The 24,898-nt window shown below is 37.6% G+C and overlaps 2 protein-coding genes across 2 annotated transcripts; one reads left to right on the plus strand and one right to left on the minus strand.

Moving 5' to 3' along the window:
- Positions 1-6,115: 6,115 nt before the first annotated feature.
- On the minus strand, positions 6,116-16,573 carry LOC119722911 (mitochondrial carrier homolog 2-like). Its single transcript, XM_038193316.1, has 11 exons — positions 16,423-16,573; positions 14,601-14,685; positions 13,938-14,044; positions 13,462-13,566; positions 11,604-11,713; positions 11,108-11,167; positions 10,792-10,885; positions 9,626-9,673; positions 9,156-9,223; positions 8,602-8,677; positions 6,116-8,060 (listed from the first exon to the last, which is right to left on the minus strand). Exons 1-11 carry the CDS (start codon positions 16,525-16,527, stop codon positions 7,968-7,970), a joined length of 951 nt encoding a protein of 316 aa, XP_038049244.1. The 5' UTR covers positions 16,528-16,573; the 3' UTR covers positions 6,116-7,967.
- Positions 16,574-16,670: 97 nt separating this feature from the next.
- On the plus strand, positions 16,671-23,367 carry LOC119722909 (galactosylceramide sulfotransferase-like). The gene is made up of 2 exons (XM_038193315.1): positions 16,671-17,443; positions 19,587-23,367. Exons 1-2 carry the CDS (start codon positions 17,307-17,309, stop codon positions 20,857-20,859), a joined length of 1,410 nt encoding a protein of 469 aa, XP_038049243.1. The 5' UTR covers positions 16,671-17,306; the 3' UTR covers positions 20,860-23,367.
- Positions 23,368-24,898: the final 1,531 nt, after the last annotated feature.

The following is a 24,898-nucleotide window of genomic DNA, read 5'->3' on the forward strand; positions in this document are numbered from 1 at the left end:
CAATAATGGTTGTCGACTTGTCCTGCACCTGCGCCTATTGAACATAATTTAGATTGGAACACAATTCCAATGATATATCTCACCTAGATATCTAGTAGAATAGTTCAGTTGCGAAATTAGATGCAAATGGGCCATTATGTCAACCAACCGGAATGTCAACGACCAACGCTATAAAGATATCAGTATAATTATGACGGACTTATAAATTGTCGTTCGTGCTTTCTTTAAATATGGATTCTTCCGGCTGATGAATCAAGAAAAACATGATTGTAATAATCAAACGTTACGGATATATATTACTTCGGAATGGTTTCCCAAATACTTTACATTTACATTTCAATTTATTTTCTAAAGTACTGCTATTTATTGTCACCTTTTACATTTACATATTGCAATCCATGGTTGGTAACAACGTTGCGAAGCAAGATCGTGTCAATGAGAACGATGTTGTAATTAACGTATCTGCCACTAATCATGAGCCATTGTTTTGTTTCTTCTTTCAGTTACAAACTTGGGTGAAATCCCAAGGTCAAGAAGAAAAGGACATCAACTTGAACCGTCAGCATGCAGTACTATACCAACAATTTCCAACAACGAACTGATGATGGGGAAAAGAGACAGGTATCAGTAACTTTTCCTCTTTTTTATGAAAACGTAACATTCAACACTCTCTTTGTTTTGAATGAAAACGTATCGTTCAACTTCAACACACAAATCTATCGAGTGAACGAACATAAAATTCAAACAAGGAAGCAAAACGAATGTTACAACCATACACAAAACTATGCAGGATATACATTGCACTTTTAAAAGGTTTTTTGAAGTAGTGTTTCGGGCTTGTTCCTGTTGTTATAAGAGGTTTTATTCAAGCTTGGAAACTGAAGCCTGTCTGCATATTTTCGAAACGTCCGTTAAAATTAATAAGTAATTAGTAACAGGTGGATTTTTTGTTTCAATTGCGGGGTTAGACCTACTAAAAGAACTCTAGTTCGTGGACTGCAATATGCAAACCTCTTCATGGGGGGGGGGGGGCACAAGGAAATAAAGGCAAAGTATAAATGGTACATGTGATGAATGCAAAGTCGATACCTGACATTTTCATGTGCAAACAGCTAGAAGTAGTCATGCCGGCTCCATAGATCCTATGCTCAGAGAACTAGGAGTCCGTGAGGTCATAAACACATGACGCATGGATCATACAGTATTCGATCGGCAAGACAGGGTTAATGGGTAATGGGATGACCTTTAACGGCATGTGTGGTAGCATTTCTTGTTCCACGCCGAGAAATCAAACAAGAAAATGACAGCCGATATTGATGAATGAATCTTGCTGGCTCGCGTGTGACAGACATGCGATACTCTGTGGTGTTATTATGTCTTGGCTTGAGCGTCGTGTTTAAGACAGAATTGTGTTAACTTGTCTTGTGTGAGCGCAAGGAAGAGGCATTTTTATCCATGACAAATGTCAATCAAGAGAAAGGAAACTAAAGATATTCTTCCAGCCCGAGGGCTGTGTTGCTTGATACCTTTTGGCGTTAAAGGTTTACGGTATGCGTAACTAAGATCAGGCACCTCAATTTTTATATGATCTTTCTTACGACAAAAGAAAGATTCTTCAATGAAAGGTTCAATAAAAGTTCAATCGCTATCTATTAGCTTTTCATTCGTTACCCATACCTCACATGATAAATCCTCTAATAGCATGACGATCGCTGTTGCTGATCTAAAAGTGCATGGTGATTCGAATGCAGAAGAAATACATCCATAGGTTGGCGTATGAGAATTTCCAAAAGATTTATCAAATGACAACATTTCGAAGCCATCACCAAATATAAAACTCTATAATATATAGAGTTTTGGTGCATGCACCGACCGAGGTGTCACGCGCGTCCTGCAGGTGCGACGGAGGGCGTGAGCATAGCGCAACCTCAGATTTGGCAACCCCTCAGTACATTTATATTCAATTTCAAAAACAAGAAACTATTTTGTCCCTGATCCAAAGGCAAGCGCAGCTTGTATTACCTGCGACACTACACTGATCTATGAAATAAGCTCTTAACTCCATCCGGTAACTTCTGCCAAAATCTTAACCACAAACCATCTGCGTACTTGCTAAGTCTTAAAGGGCCGTGTGATAATTTTTTTCTGAGCAACACATTTTGTGCAACTGTTTAAACCTCTTAAATATATGAAAACTAATTGACATCCCTTTTTGGTTAATTTTATTGAAAGGTGCACTTTTTAAACGTTTTTTAAAATATTCTATTCTTTTCCGGACAACTGAGGGCGCTGTTGCTGTGGTGCAATTTCAGAACACTGTTTTTTGAGTTTCTGTTCGAATTGTTAACCTGCATTTGCTCATAGTTTGTGAGAAAGGGTTGCTCATTCAGTGTCATATACTTTCACAACGAATCACCAAAGAAAAGAACATTTATGACACCAAAATATCCATAATTCTAGCAACTTATTTGGGCTGAATTAACTCTATTATAACATTGAGATTTCTGCCCGGAATGACATCACAAATTCACTCATGAATATGCCAATTTTCATTAGCATAAAAACCCCAAAAAGGCACCAAAATACCTTCAAAATTTCTTAACGAAAATTGAAACTAAGGTTTAATGGACACAAAGGTGCACTTTCAAGGATCGATTCGAAAACGAAAACAAATACATTGCAAAGGCCCTTTAATTTATGATGATTATATACGCCTGAGGACAAAATCAACATGATCAACCAGCTGCTTTTTTATGAGACATGCCATGTAATGGATTTGTAAGGATTTATTGGGATTTTAGTGTGCGCTCGGTCAGGTTTTGTTCCAGACAAATCCATCAACTATCAACACGTCATTCATTGTGAGTCTTATACACGCCTGACTGTGACTGTGAGACTCCAAAGTGAATCATTTGGTTACATCCGGCGCAAACGGATCGCAGGATTTCTGTAATCAAGGGTTGTCCCGGCCGACTCACTATACACCTCGGTCCCTACCGACTCAGCAATCGGCGGTGCGGGGACGTGTCATTGAATACAAAATGCAAGTTATGTGGACAGTACAGAAACATGGGCGTCGCTGGTTTTTTTTTCTAGAGGGTGGCAAAACATATTTTCCCCCCAAAATTCTTGTATTTCTCGACATATTCTTGATTTATCAGTTTTAGAGGGGGAAGGGACATTTTGCCCCCCCCCCATTAAATTTACACCACTGTGGCTTTGCGCCTCTTTTTTTCTTCTTTTTCTTCTTCCTTTTTTTTCCGGGGGGGGGGGGGGGCAAGCGCCCCCTTGCCCCCCCTCCCCTCGCGACGCCCATGTACAGAAACATATTCAAATTTCTTGGCGTGTTTCGGGACTAAAAGACCTTAAATTTCTTTAAAATAGAAAAAAAGAAGAATCATGTTGTGGGAGAAGCTAGGAAGCAAATCTGACAAAAACGCTCTACGCCAGAATCAACCCCCCCCCCATTAACCGTCGTACTTATGCAGTATGCTGACAACTTTAATTTGTAAAAACTTTAATTTTACGGGCAATCACAATCAACAACAGTTTCCCACTTTTAAGCATCTTTTTGAGTCCAGAAAATCATCCTGCCCTTTATTTTTCGAATAGTTTATCAGCACATGCCAGCTCACTTTTCTCCCGAAAGTTCTTTGATTCGGATGGATAATTTGAATTCGTAACACCGAGTTGCTATATTCACAGTCCAACCAGAAGAGGCTTGAGTGTGACAACTGACCGAATCTATAGGGACATCCCCGAGGGTTTGAAAACACGATGTTCCACCTCTTATCTATGCATTTCCTAATGCAACTTGGAAATAATAATCAAACAAATATGATTGAAAATTCTAAGTCTATATGAACTTACCCAGCACAATTAAGCAGCTCCTTAGAACATCATTTCCGTTACTGACGACTCGCTCGGCTGCATGCTACAATAGCTATTTCGTCGTGTCTTTTATGCGAGGCTCGGTTTTTGCTGATGACTCTCTTGTGATCATAGTGAGATGGAAAGCCTTGTTAGCAGCCGAAGCACACGTAGTAGTAGGCCGGAATGGAACTGCGCCTAGAAATCTCCACCGCAGGTAATGTACTCCCGCAGCGATAATTGGACTATTAGCAGATACGCGCCGAGCCGCAAGGAAACTTTTTCCCCCTTTTAGTTCAGAGTAGGCGGCGCGCAGTGATGCTGTTTCTATGGCAACGGCCAGCCACTGCCACAGTGAATTTCGATGTTTCGCTGCAGTTTAATTTTTCTGCATTGGGTCTTTGCACCCACTAAATTTCTTCGTTTTGGAGAGGATTTACAAAAGTCGACTTGACTTTTTTTCCAGAAATCCATTTGCACGGATAACTTGGTGCATCTCATGCAAAGCGCACTTACCGACAGACCGACAGTTCTGCGGATGTGCCGTCGGAACGTCTTGCTCTTAGTTTTCGTTAAGCAACGCAGTTTGTAGAGGCCCCTTAGGTCCAACCAATTTATGATTGCTGGCATACTTATGAATGATTCAACAGCACACAGCTCCCTGCACGGAAATTAAAATATTGCACTGGAAAGCAGCAACTTAAGGTGTTCCAACCCGTGCACACGCGCGTGCCCCAAAGGCGTGTGTGCTCCTTGTCATGATGGTCACTAATAAGTAGTTTACTGCCGCACTTTCTGATTGATAAACGGTGGTTAAAAATTCAAGCAGTTTTTTTTAACCTGCACAGGTCTATTACTTTCATCATCCGAACTATTGTAATGAATCTTCACAAAATGCATGAGCACGGCGAGTTCACCATGATAAGAACATCTTGATTTCGTACACGTATAAAGCTTTAGATTTGGGCTCTGGAAAGGTGGTCACGTGTTGCGAATTGTGTCTATTTGCTTTAGCTTCGGAGAGGTGGACTAATTTGAATGTTACATGCGTGCGGCAGGCGTTCGTTCTCTCGGTTGACCCTTAGGAAACTATAACACATCACAGCACAGTTACATAGCATATATGGCCCCTTTTGAGGTTTCTATTTCTAGAATTTTATGCGCGTTTGTGCAATGTCCTTTCAAAAAAGTGCGGTATATTACCTTAAAAAAATACCCTTTTTCCTCTTGCAAACGAATCATCATCGAATATTCAGAATAATACAATTCGAGATCGTCAACCAATTGGCAGAAATGAGTTCATATAGTCATATTTTTTTATCATCTTTGAATGATGCAATTTGGTCTGAAAAACAGATCAAAAGTTAATCGCATTCTGTTAAAATAACCAACATTGGAATATCTAGTTGAGGGCCTATATGAAGTTCAAACACACTGGTTTTTATGTTAATTTTGTATCCCTCAATAATATCAAATAATATATTAATTATTGTTTTTGTGAGGAGGCCGCAAATCATCAATACAAAAGGTAATCTTTTTGGCTCAAACATTTTCATCGGCACCTCAGGTAAATCTCATTTTATACCAAACGACAACACCATACATTGATTGTGGAAGCCGAGTCAAATTTTGCGTCTATTTTGGGGTCGCTTTTCGCAGTGAGGAATTAACAATGCCAGTATGGTATCTAAAGAATGAATCAACAGCGAACGCAATGAGCTATACATGTATAAGTCGTATAAGATGTCTTTTCCAGAAAGGCCATCCGTTTTCATTTACGATGTGAAAAGCAGGGGGCATACGATCTTTCAGATTAGTAGCATCCATTAAGTCGGCAGGAAATTAGCTATAGCGTCTCTTCCTGTCCTCTCTGGTCCGTCAGTTTCTATTCTCGTTTCCTCTTTCTTCCTTATACTTGAAGAGACTAGTTGTTTTGCCAACTTAATCTTCATCCGGCCGAATCTGTTGCCACCGAGACGATTTCTAGTCACAGAGAAGCTACAGAGAATAATACTGCAAATTTAAGTGTAACCAAAATCAGCCGAGAGCCATGTAGTAAAGACATCAGGCTTTGTTGTAAGAAAAATGTCGGTTTTGAATCATTTTTTTTTAAATCGAGGAATAGGGTCGTTTTACCTTCCTTTTGTAATTGTAACGATCGTCCTGCAATTCGAGAGATACAGAAAATCCCGTACACCCCCGGTAAAGCAATCATCACCAAGAAAGTTATCGAGATTCAATGGGATAGTTTTATAATTGAAAATTTATTCTTACCTTTTTTCGGAAATAGCAAAACTATAGAATGGAATTTTAATTCAACTTAACAAAAGCACTAGTACAAATATTCACAGATTCACAATAATGATGATTTAAAGATTGAAGTGTTTACAACAAAAGCTTCTAAAGATACTATGATGCTCAAAGCATCAACTCTAAAAAATAAGAGAATAGCAGGTCACCACAGAAAACTAAAAACCCAATCTGCTAATTTAAGTCCCAACTGTCTAGTATAACTGTCCCCTGATCCAGTGACGAATCGGACTCCTTTCCTGCACCATTATCTTGCAAGACGACTCTTCAGAGCACCACACGGATATTCATTACATGGCAGCCAGTGATTAAAGCCACTGGCATTGAGGTAAAACCGGAGGGGTGGATACTGCAAATGCTGCATTTCTCTTCACGAGAAAATGAAAGCGGCGGCAAGGCGCGCGTGATGATGTATGGGACATGCTTCAAAGAGAAGTCTTGAGGCTACCGGGGCACAAAATAAGGAACAAGCCACGCTTTAAGCAGTATCCTTGATATCCGATTTCTTCAATAACAGATTCGACATCTTTAACAGAAATGATGATTAATAAAGGTAATGACATTAATTTATGACAATCTCTGATTTTCTGTTCAGTGAAACTGTATTTAGTTTGTATAAATGCAGCAGTTCCCTGCTCACTGCAAGAGCCTTATAATTGTACCAATGCAAGTATCCCTTTGTCTATGTGCATGTGGGAGCGTGAAGGTATAAAATGATCAAATATTTATTCTTAGTCACGAAACTCCCGAAGTAGTAATAAGTACTGGACTGATAAGCAGGTGGCTTGTGTCTTGCATGATTAATTGGGAGTGTGTTAGGAATAAATGGATTGGCAACATCTACTTGCACTACAGACTTGTTGGGATTAAAGCTCGACTTCTGTCTATTTTGCTACAGCAATTAATGATTTTTCTCAGAAAATTGGTAGATGGTTTACTATGAAAACATTTGAGAATGACTTTCGTCTGTACATACTGTTTTTCCTTTTTGATTTTTTTTCTTAAATTGAAACTCTAATCTGTGTTCAAAACGCTATGGCAAAGGCAGTTATGTATATATCTTTCACACAAACAAAGTAGCTTAATTTTGCATTTTAAAGCGAAGCGGCAAGCCGATATGAAGCACTCATCCCATTTTCAAGCCAGAATTTGCGAATCAATAGCAGCAGGTAAAGCAATACAAGGCGATATTTTTCCTAGGCATCTAAATGAAATTTGGCATTGTTTTATTAAGATCTGAAATAACACAAAATAGATCACTTATTTCATTGATGGTGCAGTAACAATGCCTGTAAACGAAATTATTTTTTTGTGAAGTTTATATATTTGGTCAATCTACTGCAATCGGAAACAATATCTTAACAAATTAGTCATAGACAATAGCGTGTCTAAAAAAGTGTTTACTCCCAAAATGTCCAGGCGCTTTTGCACTGCTTGGTGATAGCAAGGATGTACTTGCAGGTTTTGCCTACTTGAATGGATTCTTAGGTAATAACTTAGTTACCTTCAATGTAAAAATGTGAATGTTTTTCTTTTGCAAGTGTATTCTCACTTTCGTTTTAATATTACAATTCCAAACAAAGAGCAAAATGCAATGCAACCTCAATTGCTTAAAAATATATTATTGATCCAAAGGCAATTTACCTTTTGCATCTTTCAAATGTCATTGAAAATAATCTAAAGATGTCGGTATGACAGACAAACAATTATTAAAAATTTCTTCCAAATCCTTTCCAATATTGGTTCTGTAGACAGAGTTGACAGGGAGGTGCGTCTTAGAGAGCCACTCAGTCTAGCGGTGTAGCTGGGATGGGTTCAACGACCATCTTACCAGGCTCATAACGACGGAATAGGATACTGGAGCCTCGCTTCAGAAGACCCTGTCAAGACAAGACAGAACAAATTGCACTTGAATATGAGGTATTTATACAAAAAAAATTCATTTGTGGTGGGTGCTTTAATATCTTTAAAACTGTTTTCTAGGTTTTTTTTTTTTTTGGGGGGGGGAGGTTTTTCTCATAGGGGAGACTTGAAATCGCCATTCCACCTAAGACCTTTGTTATGGCACAAGCAATAGTAAACATATTAGAATGAGACACTGTGTGTATATTTCTGTGTGTATATTTATAGAAATAATTCAGTTGGGTAGCAATTGTTTAAATCTGCTATCAGAGTTTATAAAACCAAAATGTTCAGCGAGCTGAAGTGCATCAAAAACTGTTCAAGGAAATCATGCACCTGATGTAATCAGTTTCACAAAACTGATTAGGATAAGCAACTTTGCTTACCACGTATCCCAAGTTAACAACAAAGTATGCATTATATAGTACTTGGAACTAGTTGTCTGTCAGCTGTGTATCGCTGCTATGTAGATTTGCAGATTAACAGCAGGCCATGGATCAATTACGTTGGAACACTTACCTTGTGGCTGAGATCTCGCCAACAGTCTGTCCAGCGGGAATATTTGGGCATAAACGGTGGACTACCAGCAACCAACCTACACATGAACAGAACAAGAAAGCACTGATAAGCAGGAGATTGTGGGTTCGAGTCCCGTCTCAGCAAGCTTACAAGTTTTTTCTGACAAGCTTTCAGACAAATCTGAGGGTAAGGGATAAACCAATTTTTTTTAAATAAAACAACACAGCAGCATCAAACAGGTGGATTTTATAAATGGGATTGGTGACTGGACTGGGAGGCCTACACCATCTACAGGACCCAACAGCTGTCGATGAAACACCTCTCAGCATTTTTTACTGATAATTGTTTGGACAGTTTCCTATGAAACACAGACAAATCTGCAAATAAAACTGCAATCAATCACAAGGGTTTTTTTAAATTCACGTCCTTCAGAGTCATAGAAAAATGAAGAAATGTTTACTAAAACTTATCTAACAATTAAAAACTTCTAGTTTCCACACAAATAATCAAATTTTAAATCCAACTGGCTTTTTTTCCATTACATTGTTACTCACCCAGAGTCATTAACAGCCATCATGTTGCTGACAAGACCTAGAGGATATGTCACTATTCCAGCCAGAAACTGCAAGCAAGTACATCATGGCAATATCAGAGTGATTTCAGAAGGTTAGTGGGGATTTTGTAAGTCGTGAAGGTTCCCATAAAACAATCAGATGAGTTCATTCATATTGTGAAGACAAACTTTGGCCAACACTTCATGTAGCTCTGTAGCAGAAAATGTTTGTCAGTAAATTTATGCGCTGAGCACAGATCTACAGGGAACCAGTCGTGAAGATTGCATCACATTACACTGAGGCTGGTAACCTATTTTTGCTTAACAAATAGTTTCGGCCGCTTTTCAGAAATTACCTCCCGTGTATCAAGTCTCTTCAATAAAAGAATCTGGAGAAGCTCCTCATTAAATCTCTAAATTCTGCATTTGAGTGACAGGAATATGTCTACGGAAATCTAAAAGTTAACTTACTCCAGTGATGGCGTATGCGTAGCTTCTCAGTTCATTGATGTTCACCATCTGCAAGAACAAAAGCATCCAAGGAGGTAAAAAAAACCAAGTGTAAAACGGGGACATTTTTCTCCAAGAATACCATGAAGGAAAACTCAGTCACAGGATGAATCTTAACTGTTACAAACATAAATTATTAAAGCTCTTTTGAAAATCTATATTTCCAAAAACATGTTTAAAATCTATAAAATGAATAGATAAAAACCCCAAAACAGAAGAGAATTGTATGTCATCTCAAAATCCTTTTCAGATATAACAAGGCAGCTTCAAGTAATTTAATCATGAGAATGAATGGATTCCATCAACAGGCAAGCTGACATCCTTTTCAGGCAATACTCCTGGGAGATGTTAATTTAGGAGGACTCGAGTATTGTCCATTGTGCAAATGTCAGACGTCTGTATTTGGAGAATCAGACGCGCCCGAATTCTTCTAAGTGCCTGATCAATCAGAAAGTCACTGTGTTTTGACAGAAGTTGTTAATTAACTTCTCAAACAAACCCGCGTTGTGGGCCCAAATCAAACTTTATAATTTAATCCATGGAAAAAGGGAAGTACGAGTTGACGCTACGCTCGTTGAAAGGTTATGTTGATTGCATGGCACTTGAGATTTGAAGGGCTTCATGTGTGTTACATCCAGTATCCTTCACAATAAGTGGTTACAAGACATGTGTCGTTGAGCAAACACTACAAGCCACATATGGAATTCATTAATACGGGGGGGGGGGGGGAGAAGTAAAGAGTGATATATTAAAACTAGAAGTGTTAGAACGTGTAAGGAATTGAAGATAGTTTTTCTGGATTGAATACTCCTAACAAAATTAAAGATGAAATTAAAAGACATCTCACTTTATTCTTGACCTCAGGGTTTAGTTCATGCTCACACTTCAAAGCGTTCAGGTGTTTAAAACAAGTTGGTTTTTATCAAGTGTCGCCTTCAGGCTGAAATGTCAGATTTTTTGTGTACATGATTTTCATCACTCTGTTATTCAACATACTGTCCATACAAGATGGGAAAAAAGTAAAGAAAAAGTTTCACCATTGGCAGTGTTCAGACTAGCCTCTGTTTCAATAGTTACGCAATACTATGGATAAACTTAACTGAGCAGGATGAGGTGTTTTCACTTACCTTGTCGCTCAGAAGAAGGTTATTGAATATTTGAAAGAGAGTCCGAGCTAGCCATAGGGTCATTACGTCTTGAAGGAGTCTAGGAACCAGACCTCTGTTGAAGACAAATTAAAGATGAAGGTTCATCCAAACAGATGAAGGTTCATTCATATATCCATAATCCTTTGTGTTCCTGCCCTAAATGGCTAAGGAATTTTGATGCGGCCTAACTTTGAAAACGTTCAAAGGTTACTAAACAAATCTTTAAAAACTGATATAAATGCAGTCTTTATGTGCACTAAGAAACAAAATCATCAAAGAAAATCAAGATACTTACACAAAGAAGCCCTTGATCCCGCTGTCGGAATATACTTCTCCATATGGCTGTAGCCAACCGCTGTGAGGAATATTATCAAGAAAAGAAAACAAAAAATTAAAAGTTACTGGAGAAAGTAAAGAAAAAAATAACGAAACAAAAACATCTATCAAAACGGGTTTCAGATACTATTTATTATTTGTTTTTGATTCACATTGTTTTTTATAAGGATGATCTACCATGCAAGGGTTATCTTGTTGACATCTGTGTCAACTTCCGTGTGTACAAATGTGATAAACATAAAAACCATTTACAAAAAACACAGTGGAAATTTAAAAATGTATCAGTCATTTTAAATATCTCTTAAAGTCTAATCCATTAAAAATTAATACATCAATTTTGCCAGTATGAAGCCAAAATCCATTTGGGTTCACCTGAAAGTTGGTGTTAATATTCTTGGTTCGGCGACCCAGAAACGCCAGTTTGAAATTGGCTAAAATAGCCTGGTTGACCATACCTGTACTTGGATTCCCGTCCTATAAACTGCACCATTGACCTAACAGCGATGACATGGAAGGGATGGGTGACAATCACTGCACAGCTGTGAGAGACAGTCATTTTACAGGTCTGGTAGCAACAAACAAACCAAATCAATATTTAGACTGTACACTGTAAGTTGTGATTACATTAATTTCCACGGACTACATGTATGTGCATGATTGGGTTCATCAGAAAAAAAATGAGAATGCCAGGTTTTTCTCAAATTATGTAAAATGATACAGAATTAAATTGAACAGATGAATATTTCAATTACATTTTTAAAATTAGAACTAGAGCTTTAAATTATATATGTTATTGTTCTTAAAAGAGTCTGTGAACAATTCAAGATATTCAGAACTGGAAATATAGAGGGCGCTGTTTTACTTTCTTGAGTAACTCCCCTGCTTCACATGTATTCATCCATTATCATGAGCAGCGATGGGTTGTTCCTGGGCCTTTATTCAAGATTTTGAAAAAAAGGGCAGACAAACAGCTCTCCAAAACATCTTCGACTGACTGTAATGTTTGTGCCTTTTCAACAGTAAAGTTCTTTGTGTACTGAGTTGATAACATTAAAAAAATAAATCAATGCACCGTCTTAAATTTCAATTTAAGACTAGAAGTTGTAGGAACAACCACACGGTGTTGGGCCATGGATTACCGCAAGTTTTGCCACACACATCAACTCAAAATGCATGTTTAAATCCATATTTGACTTTTCAACGTGCCGCCAGAGGGCACTCTAACATCTGATGACGTCACCTGTAACATTTTTGTACAGTACTGCCTAGGCAGACACTCACATCGTTAAAAGCAAGTTCGCATCTTCTGCCAATTTCAAATAATAAGGCAATTCCGGTTTCGACCAGAAGGAAGGGTCATGTGATTTTGCACTTAATACCGAAAATGAAGACCCTGCAATATTGTATCGATTGCCATAAAAAACAAAATTAAATCTGTAGCAGTTGATTTTTTATTGATTTTCAAAGATTAAATCTAGAAATCTTTGATTGCTTGTAATTTAGTACTTGATGACGTCATTGTGACGTTATTACCAAATAGTTCAAGAGCTATGTTAACTGTGCTATATATAGCCAAATCTTGATCCTATCTATCACTGTTGATTTTTTAGCAATTTTTGAAGGTTTAAAGGTCTTTGTATCGTAACTTCCGGTCTGATGACGTAATAATTTTTTTTGCGCACAGGTCTTATCTACATTAAGGTCATCATGCATACTAATTTTGAAGCGATAACTGCAAATTTCGCCACAGACATCAAGTGAAAATGCGTTTTTGACGTTTTTTTAACCTGCCGCTAGAGGGCGCTCTAACATTTTCTGACGTCACTGATCATTTTTTTGAAATGGTCAGCCCACCCACGGACTAAAATCGTTGACAGCAAGTTCATATCTTTTTCCACTTTGAAATTATTAGGCACTTCCGGGTTCGACCGGAAGGAAGGGTCACGTGATTTTACGTGCACAAGGTAATATGAAGAGCATGTATTATCATGTCGATTCCCGCAAAATTCAAGTTCCGGTCTCTAACGGTTGATTTAATATTGAATTTCAAAGATTAAATTTTTTTATTTTTGAACTGACGTCACATGACCCATGATGACGTCATGATGACGTCATTGCAAAAAAGCACATCTTCAGTGGGTTGTGCATTCATGTATTGACAATTGAAGTTCACATGTTTTCATATTGACAAACTGTTCTGGAGAAGAACTTGCTGAGGAGAATAACAAAAACAATAGTAAACTCATAGAATAACAGTAGGTTTTGGGCTCTTAGCCCAACACCTAAAAAGAAAAGAGGCCAATTATTTTTCACCTCTAGCACAAATGTTGCATTTGATACTTGAGCAGTTCCCTTAGCTTTGCCCTTCTGAGCTTCAAGGTCCTTCTGGTCTGTGACTGGGAAGAGCTCATCGAGTTTCTGTGACAACGCAAGAGAAAATCAAACAGATGACAAGATGAGATTACGCATGCAACAAAATAATTTGATTTGATTAAATTGTACATGTGAGGTATGCACAATTAGTTTGCTTCATTCTCTGACATCAAATAAATATTTCTCTTTGGCAGTTTGTCAACTTCCAATATCTCATTTGAAGTATAAATAAGGCCATTCAGCATCAATGGGTATGCTATGTTTTATTTTATTCATATTCAAAAATTTAAAGAATATAATTTGGGTAATCGTGTAATTTAGGACCCCGTTCCATTTAAGAGAATGAAAAGACACTTTTATGTTATGGAATTTGTCAAGTTTTCAGGAAAAGCATACAAAAATCCAAACCAACCCACCTCCGCAACTTTTGTGGCCACAGCTGATCCGGTGATTGTGCTGCAGAGACGCGGCACAAAGCCTCGGTACAGACCAAGGAATCCATCCACTTTGTAGATATGACGAGCTGCCAGAAAGAAATAGTAATCCTGAATTACACAAAAACAATTAGCATAAAGGCATAAATGTGAACACAAAATAGTTGGCAACCATGTGTTTCTGCCACATGTTGGGATAACTATTACATGTGGAATTTTATTGACTAACTAAAGGCCAACTTAGGCCAAGTTCGCGCAAAGACCATTAGTCGACTAGTGGTTGATTTGTGACGTACCTTACGCCTGCGCACTGATAGCAACGTGCGAACGTCTCTAGTCAAACGCTGGTCAAAATGTCCATCGCAAAACTTCTGGATCCTGGCTCTCTGCTGTACGTTATGAATGCGCGCGGCTATGTTACCAGCGAAGCAACCAACCCCAGTAGGCTGGTTCCAAATAGTCGACTAGCGTAGTCAACCATCGTCGACTAGACAGAGTTCGGGCAAGCGTTAGTCGACCAATGGTTAACTATAGTCCTTGCGCGAACTTGCCCATTGCATTTCAAGCCGAAGCCAAATAATTTGGATGTTGTATAGACTATTGGTAACAGTCACAGTAAAACAAAGTTCATGAAGACAAACATACAGTATGCAGCAACCCCAGGTAAGAGCAGTGTCTTGCGGAAGAACACATTCCTGCCAGGGCGAGGAGGCAGAGGCTCGTATCCAATCTGTAGACAAAATGTCAACAAGTCAGGAACAACATGAGCATAAGTTATAAACATAAACTCTGCTCATGAAGTATTTTTGTATATCAAGTTATTGCTAAAGTAATGTTGCTTGGGTATTTTGCACAACAACAGCCGGAAGGTCCATGTAATGTAATTGTTCATGTAGGCCTAAATACCGATGCAATTTGTGCAATATAAATGTATAAATTGTTATTAGGCCTATGGGAAATGTCGACAGCCGGGCTAGAATTGTATAGAACCAGGGATCTGCCGCTCATGAGACAGACACTATCCACCAGACCACAGCAGTGCTGCACAGACGATGGTGGTAAATTAACAGGGGCAAATCCAGGAATTTTCGCTGGGGTGGGGGGGGGGGGGGGGTTCATCGGTAAGAAATTCTGAAATGTAGACAGGGTTTTGTCAAATCAGACGATTATCACTGCACTGATTATTAACAATAGGGCCTATATTACAGAATCATGAGAATAGTGTACATAACCCCCCGAATCAAGCTGGCTCTGTCCGTATTGGAAAGATTTCCATATAAGAAGTTCACTCAACACCCTGTGTACAAACCCTATGAGAGTGGACTGGAAAATTCTAAGTGTTTTCTAAGAAAATGCTTGTATTTTCTCACTCCTCAAATTGACTTTTATGACATGAAATTGCTATCTTGGGGCTTGTTAGTCAATACAGAGGAAAATTAGTGAACTTCGCATATGGTAATCTTGCCATCCGTATTTTGTGCAAAGGTGGACATTATCACCAGTCAACATTTTTTGGTTGTCAAAGGACAAAGCACATGATGAAGCAGGGGGAGGGGGAGGGGGGGAGATTTTCGCTGTTTTCATGAATTTCTAAATTCTATGGCCTAGCTGCCTAGCCTAGGCTAGGGAAAACACGTTTAGACAAAGCTACTTTTATTATTGTTTTTTTATTTTATTGTGTTGGCGCATTTTAGTAAGACCCACTGTATGTATTTAAAAAGATAGTGGATATTTTGCCGGAGGTAATGACGGCAAACTAACGTTTACTAAAGGTTTGCCGGCGGCAATCCATATCAACAGAGGGCGCTGTACTCTTTAAGATAGGGCTGAATTATAATAAGATGTATTAAATTCCCACCAAAAGTTGTGTAGCACGTTTGGTGTAGTGGTTAAGCAAAAGCTGTAGTGAGCGGGATGACTCGGGTTCGATCCCGATCCCCGCCACATTTTTAAGTTTGTTTTTCCCATCCCCAAATAAATAAGAATATTCTTCTTTTATTATTTTAACATATCTCAAACAATTTATTGCAGATTATTACATTTTCTTTTTCAGATTTGTGGCTCTGGAGGATTTTTTTTTAAAAGGGAAATAAAGTCCGAAATTATAAAATGGTCTGAATCCCATCTTGTGAATACGAGGTTACAACGATTAATATTGGCATAGACTCGGAGCCAGACTAAAATTTGTCACCGAAAAAAAAAAAAAACAGTACAAAAAAACAGTAACTGCGCATGTTCAGTGCATATCCGGCAAACTAACGTTTACTTAAGGTTTGCCGTCTCCGGCAAAATATCCACTGCCTATTTAAAATTAAATAATGTATTCATGCAATTTCTCACGAAATAGATTAAACACACTCCGCAGGACAAATGGAGTTTGATCAAGCAGTGGTGTCGGTCACACATTAAAACAACAACAGCCCAATCTTTGAGATTTTGTTGATGCAATAATTCATGTATACTCTACCTGGATCAGTGTTTTCACATAGCCCATAGGATGAGCTACGGCAGTTAGCCCAACATTTAGAGCTAACTGCACCCACGGATCTTTACTCTGCTGGTCGTGTGCCATTTTGGAATGGTTTACCTTTGGAATATGCGATTCGATGTCTTTCTCAGTGGTAAAGTACAAGTAAAGATACTGTTATATGAGCCATAGATTTAATGTGGATTCGAGGTTGACGTCGTTCGCTGAATACCTGAAGCAGACGGCTGTTTAATTATTCTTAACATGGACGGAATCGTGGCATTACACTAAAACATGAAAATTATTAAGCTGACTCTACAAAATCGGAAAGGAGACTTTCCATGATCTTTATTGGACTCCTAACTCCAACATAGCCAATTCTCGTCCTCCCACCTCTTAGACAGGCCACAGGCTTGAAAGTTACAAACTTAGCATATCGAAACATAAAACAGCTAAATATAACCTACGGATAGGTCTTCGCTGGTACTTTGCATACAGTACGCTTCAGAATAATGAATTTACGTACCAGTCTCTTGCACAAAAAAAACTTTAGTCGTGCGTTTTCATTCGTGGGCAAAAAATTTCTCATTATTTTGGGATTATTTACTTAGTAAATATGGGGACACGTTTTCTGATCAGACGACAGCATGTAGACTAAACTGTTTAGTATATACCGCACCAGTCAGATCTCTGGCACATGTTGCATTTTGATAGTTCAAGCCAAAGGTTGGAGTGAGTTTTGTTGTCCGTAAAATCTTCGGGTCTGATGCGAGTTCTCGGACGAACGGTACGGGTGCTCAGGTGCATTTTCACGGCGGCAGGTACGCTGTGGAAGCTGGTAGGATTGAGTCGTGTGGCGTTGCATTCAGCCCGCCCTTCACATCATGAGGACCTGGGCAAGATATACTGTTCTACTGATCATCATAGGAGCAGCTTCTACGCTGTTGTACCTCAGATTCAGTGGGGAAAGTGAAAACGATATTGAAACTGTTGAAGAAATCAAGCGTGAAAAGAGGCCAAGGTAAACTTTGCCAACATCATCATATTCATAATTAATTTTCTGTCTGTCAGTTTTGGTACGTTTGTGTTTAATCCCTGAAAATACAGTGATTTTCAATCTCTCGAATCATCAGGATTTCCTAATTAAAAAAGCTTGTACAAGCATGAGATTTTCAGCTTTTTGGTCTAAAATCAAACTTTTGTCATGAAATTAGACATTTATATCTGAAGAAAGAAATGCATCTTTCAGACCTTAGTTTTATCCAATTTCCAGACTTTTTTTGAACGAATGTACTATAAATTATAATACATTCGTTCAAAAAGTCTGAAAATAAAACTAAGGTCTCAAAGATGCATTTCTATCCAGACGCCACTTATGCGGTTGTCTACAAAGTCTATGGAGACTTGGAGAGTCAAGAACATTTTTGAAGTATTTCTGTACAAAATTGCAAATATTTCTCAGGATGCAACATTCTTTCCTTTTTTATTGACAACTTCATCCCTAACTTTACATAATTGTTTTTGTGCAACAGTTACATTGTGATCCTGAAAATCTTTAACCACTTGACGATGGGATAATTTTTTTGCCAAAAAACAACATTTTTGAAAAAGACTAAATATGTTGGCCAAATTTTTAACAGTTACACCACAAATACTGACTCTTAAGAGTAATTTGTACAATATATTTGATACATTTCAATTTAAATTCAAATTTTGCAACACTGAGGCCCCACCACGGATTGATATTTGTTACGATGACAGGCCATGTACAGCGGCCAAGTTCAAGTTCTACACACTTTGTGTTAAAAAAAACCAATGGGAATAAATGATGTGTATGCACGTCCACTGTGGAGACTCGAGGGAAAGTTTGACGATTTAACCCGTCAGCCGCTCCTAAAAATGTACATTGCCAGATCGTATTTATACGTGCTCTGGCGTGAACTTATTAATTAGCACATTTTATTGGTTTTTTTTGGTGTATGATGTTAACATTTTTGCAGCAAGCAATGCTACTGTTTATAGTTTAAAGTTGGATTTTATTTTAATCTAAGAGAGCCGGTAAAATTAAAAGCTTCTGTCAGCCTTTATTTCCAATGGCTGGAAGGTCATGCCTGAAATACTTACCATATTGTGTTTGTGCCTGCTGCGCATGCAGTGCATGGCTTGGTCACAACTCATTGCACACAGCCCTAATTTGGATTTGCCTAACTCACTCTTTTGAAATTTGTTTGTATCAACTCAATTTTTTGATCTTTCTCAGAAATTTAACTTGCCTATTGTTCAGGACCCATCATGCCACGTGAATTATTTTTTTAAAGAAAAACCTAAAAACTATTTTTTTTTTTTTTAATCATCACCAATAACGTGGGAACACCGGCACGCGCTCAGTGTCCAGCTGGGCATATATTTGACATTTTGTAATGCCAACAAAACGAAACAGTGTGCACTTCCATATGTTGCTAATTTGTTGACATTTTGCACAAAATATATAATCTTCTTTGTGTAAAAAAGTTAATCATGCATAACTCAATTCAAATATTTGTATAGATTAGTTTATTAGATTATAAATTACCATTTAAAGTGGTTAACGTTTTCATTGTTTTTAAATAAAGTAATAAGTACACACATAGTACTCAACCTTGCTATTATTGGCATTTTTCTTTGGAAATGTGCACTGAACATATGTTATTGGTAAACATTTATTCCTTATGTATGATAATAGCGAATGGAATTCAGTGAAGAAAGAATTCAGAAAATTACACTGGATCACTCTCCTCCTTTTGAAGTTGATAATATAAAAATGTTGGACCAGGAACAAGCTCGGTTTTATTTCATTTTAAAGGTTAAATCTTTTCAAAAAAGGAATGTACGTATTCAAACTGATGATCGGGACACTTGCTTTACTTGATCTGTAAATCCTCCACTTACCCTTGCTAGATTTAATAATAATAATAATAATACCGAAGTCTTATATAGCGCACATATAGATGTACCAACAATTAGGTATTCAAGGCGCTGGAAATTATGTCTATTATTAGAGACAGGTAATTGAAGTACATGAGAAATATGAGAACCATTATGTAGCACCTTAATAATGGTTTACAAAAAACACCTTGTTCCTTCATGCATTCAATTATTAAAAACAATTTTCTTTTCTTCCTTAGGCAGCGCCATCAGCTTGAACAGGACCCAAACAATGGTAGAGGTCATGACAACCACGAGAATGAGTATCCCAAAAGACAGGGACTCTTTCAACTTGCTAAAATGCGTAGGAGGGATCATGCGTGGAATGGACCAGGGTTTGTCAATGAGATGGAGAAATATCAAGCTGCATACGCTAACGTGGACAGCAAGCAGGCCGGTCGGAAGACTCACTTCCAAGATAAGACAGTGTGTAAGCCACGACACAACATCACTTTCCTCAAGGTTCATAAGACAGGCAGTAGTACTCTGCAGAATATTTTCCTACGCTACGGTCAGCGCCACAAGTTGACCTTTGTGCTACCACCACAAGGTCACCATCTTGGATTCCCTGATTTCTTTGATCATCGTCACATGCTCCCTGTAGAGAATGGAGTCTACAACATATTCTGCCATCATGCCCGATTCAGTCAAGTCGTCATGGACATTATGCCACCCAACTCAATCTACATCAGCATCTTGCGAGATCCCGTCCACGTCTTTGAGAGTGCTTTTACTTATTTCAAAATTGACCATCGTATCGGTATGGGAAATGACCCTGATGCCATGATGAAATTTGTGGATGATCCTGCCGTGTATTATGAGAGTGCCCCGAGCACTGTGCACATGCGCAACAACATGCTGTATGACTTTGGGGTGCCCACCACCAAATACAACGACCTCGATTTTATCAAACAAGCCATTGAACTGATTGATAAGCAATTCTCACTTGTTCTGATTGCTGAGTACTTTGAGGAATCACTAATCCTGCTCAGAGATGCCCTTTGCTGGCGGACTGAAGACATGGTTGTGTTTAAGATGAACACTCGCAAACAGACCGCAGTGGATGCATTACAGATAGACATGCAACAGAAGATCCGCCACTGGAACAATGGAGATGTCATGCTGTATGACCATTTCAACAAAACACTTGTACGCCAGATTGAGGAATACGGACGAGATCGAATGGCCAAAGAAGTCAAAGAACTACGGAAATTGACGGAGAGTTATTACAAACTCTGCATTGAAACAGACACAGCAGATAGAAAAGAAGGTGTATTTGATGTATGGCAACCACCAGGGGTCAAGATTAATGCCTTTGTACTCAAGGAATCTGCCAGCAACAATCCTATCTGTGAGAATATGGTCCGTCCAGAGATGATCTACACGGCTCAATTACGAAAGGCTCAGTTTCCTCATCTCACCTTTCGGAAATTTCAGAATAACAGAAGAGGACGAATACCACCGTTACATTAGATTTTGAGGATTGTGTTAAGTGCTACTTACATATTTGTGGGGTTTTAATTATTGGTCTTTTTGTCATTGTAGTGGGGTCATTGGTCCTGTTTAAATTTTCTACAATCAAGTTATGTTTGAGGGATAAGACAAATACATGAAGCCTTTATATGAAGCTCTTGTTAAAGAAAATCAGTTGATTTATTTATTTTTGGTCGAAACAGAATAATGATGAGAAAGTTTCTTGTGCTGTAAGCTTATGTTTACATGTTGGCCTATGTATATGTTGTATATTGTAAATGCTTATATCCATGAGCCAAATTGTGCTAGTCCTTGTTGAGCATACATGTGCCAAATAAATTAAAGATACATGTAATGGACACATCTCATTGCTAAAAGGTTAAAACTTTAGTGAACAATTCAATGTGTATTCTGTTCCCAATATCATGGATTGGCCAAGCACAGAAAGTATATGTGCTCAGCACACACGGGTTACAGATTGCTCAAGTACTGAGCAAATTAATTTGCCGTTTTTTTTCTATCATTATCTCCATAAATTGTGGCCTTGATGGAGGAACAACTGGAAATTTGATTCCTATATTTCAACAGGGTACATGTGAAATGCAATGTTCTTTGATGCTAGGTTTCATTAATTAAATGGCCATGGGTAGGAGTACGCGGTGAACAAAAACGGAATGTGAAAGTGCGGATATTACAGAAGTGTAAACCAACCTTAGATTTTATGTACGCTAAGGTTTATTGTGATGTCTTTATGTTGATGTCTGTCAGTATTTCTTGAGGAAGTCATTATAGTCATAAAAACTGTTTGCAGTTCTATTTCTTCATTCAGTTTGTCTGGATGGGTTTTTATGAACAGGGAATCACATTGCTATTTTTTTTAAATTCTTTTTTGAAGTGAAGGCAACTTCTTTTCGAAAGGAGTTTATTGTTTGTATGTGATATTGGCATTATTTTTTGAACTGTATTGAGGTGTTAATGTAAACATTGAATGAAAACATTCAATAATAACATGTATGTTATTAGTACATTTCTTATGTTTGTTCTTGTTAGTTTAAACAGAAAAGCATTACTTTTGTGCATTTATTCCCAAAGGAAACAAATTACATATTTTTTATATACATACGTTTAAGTGGCAGGGCTGCCTTTGTGCATTAAGTTCCAAAGAAAAATATATTACATAATATTTTTGTACATGTATGCTACAACAGCTGGGCCTATGTCAGTATTACATGAACTTACATTTATGTGTTGGTTTTGGCCTACCTGCATCTGGTGCATGCTATATTATTAGGGGGTCCAAAATGAGCGTGGCTTTTACTGACTCAAAATTGAATTCACATTTTGTACAATTTGAGGGTCCACAATGAAAAATGTCAGACCTTTTGCCTCATTTTTGTCGTTTGAATCGCTTTTGCCTGATTATTCTCTGGATTTCATATTACAATGTACTTAAACAATGTGTAAAAAATGTCCTTAAAATATATATATATTGAAAGAATATTACACTAGTTAGTAGATAGAAAAAAAGGCTTTGATCTTGCATTTAAACTTTTGCAGGCATGCTTTTGTTGCTTCTTTGTCATTTATGTTGTTTTCTTTATCTCCATGAGCTTTTGGGAAGCTTGTTATTTTCATAAGATTTCATTTCAAGGTGCATGGGTTAATTATCTCTTGGTGAAACACTCAAGTGAATATTTGCATACTGTTGTAAAATGTAACCTTTTTACATTTTGTCTGTTTATCATTTACATCTACAAATTGTTAGATACATGTATACCACATTCATTTCTGTGAATCGATCAGAAATACAAAATCAGAATTTACAATTGCATGTTGCTTTTCGTTTATTAACAACTGGATATTTATTAACATTTCTTACATATTTGACTGATTCTCTATAGCAGCTATAAACAGCCAAAAAGGTTTTTCGTTTTGAAAAATAATACTATTTTTGATGAGTATTGAAAGTTTGCATGGTGAAAAGGTAATATGATATCACCATGTGGTAAATCTCTTTTGTGAGTATGTGTGGATCCATAAAGAACTGGAGGGAGTTCATGGCAAACAACTTATCTTAATACTATTTTTAAAAACAACTTATTTTCTCATTGAACAGATGCAAACCATTATGTATCCTTATATAGATTGCACAAACAATATATTCCAAAATTAAACATCGAAGTAGAGAAAGATATTTTCATTCCTGTTGAAGATAAAAAAAATACTTAGATTTTCCTGTCTAATATTTGTTTTTGCTTAATGCGGAGTGGGTATTAATAGTCATCATTTCAGCCAGATTTTGTTCCACATTTTATAACAGGTTTTAAAGTTAAGAATACGACCACCATTAGAGCGTATCCCAAAAGATAACTTTGGAAACGTCAAATACCCTTTATTTTTTTATTGCTGCGCTTTTTTTTGAAAATAATTGTGCTATTCTGTATACATGTAGTAGGTGCAATGGCCACTGATTTGTGCATCTAATAAACTCTATTAACATAAACTTAACGTGTTGTTTATTTCTTCCTGTTTCCATGCGATTTTTAGCACAAGTTTCCACTTTATGTCTGAAGTTACCCTTCGATTGCAATTTTTATGTTTGTTAAAGGGAATATACATCATTTGCTTTTGCTGTAATTTTCAGAAATGGGTGGAATTGGGGGGTCGGAAATATAAAGCAAATATAGTTACACTAACTTTTTGGAGGTTTTGGGTTCGAAAATGCTATAAAAACCAAGAAAAACGATCATTTTCCTGTAGTCTGGTTCCCTGACTCCATATAAGAAGAAACAGAGCAGTTTACATACATTGGGGGAATTGTAAGGTCAGGGAACCAGTCTAGCTGGCTCGTACCCGTTTATAGGTTTGTAATCGATTGCAAACAAGTGCAATGGTCAATTGGGGCCAGTATTTGATAAAAAGCCAGTTGTTTCCAACGCTGATCGGCCGATCAGCGTTGGAAATTGATACAAAAATACCACTTTTCTTGAAAATGACAGTATACCAGGTGCCATAATTTTACAGGATGCTTTAGACTGTCATTTACCAACATCCTGTTAAGGTATTTCGCAAAAACTTGATAGTTTTATTTTTCGTTGTTTGCAAATGTTGTATATTCCCTTTAATATGGCAGGGAGGTTTTCATAATTGCCTGCTGCATAATATTGCCTTGTGCATTGTCAGCAGAATTCTGCTGAGAAAACAAACAGAGGGCAGTACATAACATTAATAGTGCAGATAAGCGACCACGGACATCAACGCAATCTACCGCAAAAGTTATCTGCTGCCCTCTGTTGTTTTTTTATTTTATTTATTTATATATTTCTCTTACCATATGCCCTTTTAAAGAGAACTCGATTCTGGGGATGGGAGGGGTATCCAAGGTGATATTTAATTTTCCTTCCCCAATACAATAAAAAAGCTAACGGACTTGAATCCCAAGTGTCTTTATGCTTAGAGATTTGGCGTATGGTTATTTATGGGGGCTACAATTTTTAGTACAATCTGCGGAACCTTGTCGGTGTTCCTCTCTTTTGTTTTATTCAAATAATAAATTACCTGGGCTTTCTTAAATCTCATTTGCTTCGCGTTATCAGATTTTCAAAGCATAGTGAGTAGCTATGAAATTCGATCAGGCAGACACTGGTGTCGTCCACGATGTCTTCCATGAACTTGATGTCTTCCACGAATGTTATGATTTTGTTAAATGTTTATATTGATTACCAGTAGCAACTTGGGCATATTTATCTAATCTACTTTTTTGTACTGCGGCATGACGAAAATTGCTTATTTCTGGGACTGTAAGCCTACAACTTTTTTTTCAAATTTTAGGGGGACCTTCCGATACCCCAGAAAATGATTAAATTATTATTTCCACAGCTGATTTTCAAAAATATTTAAGTGGGCGTCACTCAAGAACAGCGATATACCTTTGATGTTGAAAAGTATAAATTTGTGGAATGTTAGTCTGGTGTCTTCGAGTAACACTTCAAGACGTTGACATACAGTCTGGTTCCCCAGAGCCACCACAGCGGTACAT

Source organism: Patiria miniata, unplaced genomic scaffold (genome assembly GCF_015706575.1).
Source record: "Patiria miniata isolate m_02_andy unplaced genomic scaffold, ASM1570657v1 HiC_scaffold_16, whole genome shotgun sequence".
In the NCBI taxonomy this organism is placed as follows: domain Eukaryota; kingdom Metazoa; phylum Echinodermata; class Asteroidea; order Valvatida; family Asterinidae; genus Patiria; species Patiria miniata.

Bases quoted from the DNA above. Each gene is read 5' to 3' on its own strand.
- LOC119722911 (XM_038193316.1), bottom strand. From the start codon at position 16,527: ATGGCACACGACCAGCAGAGTAAAGATCCGTGGGTGCAGTTAGCTCTA. The intron at 11,168-11,603 runs GTATGGTCAACC...TATTCCTCACAG, and splicing joins GGACGGGAATCCAAGTACAG to CGGTTGGCTACAGCCATATG. The intron at 9,674-10,791 runs GTAAGTGAAAAC...TTGTTCTTGCAG, and splicing joins ACCTTCTTCTGAGCGACAAG to ATGGTGAACATCAATGAACT.
- LOC119722909 (XM_038193315.1), top strand. From the start codon at position 17,307: ATGAGGACCTGGGCAAGATATACTGTTCTACTGATCATCATAGGAGCA. The intron at 17,444-19,586 runs GTAAACTTTGCC...TTTCTTCCTTAG, and splicing joins AAGCGTGAAAAGAGGCCAAG to GCAGCGCCATCAGCTTGAAC.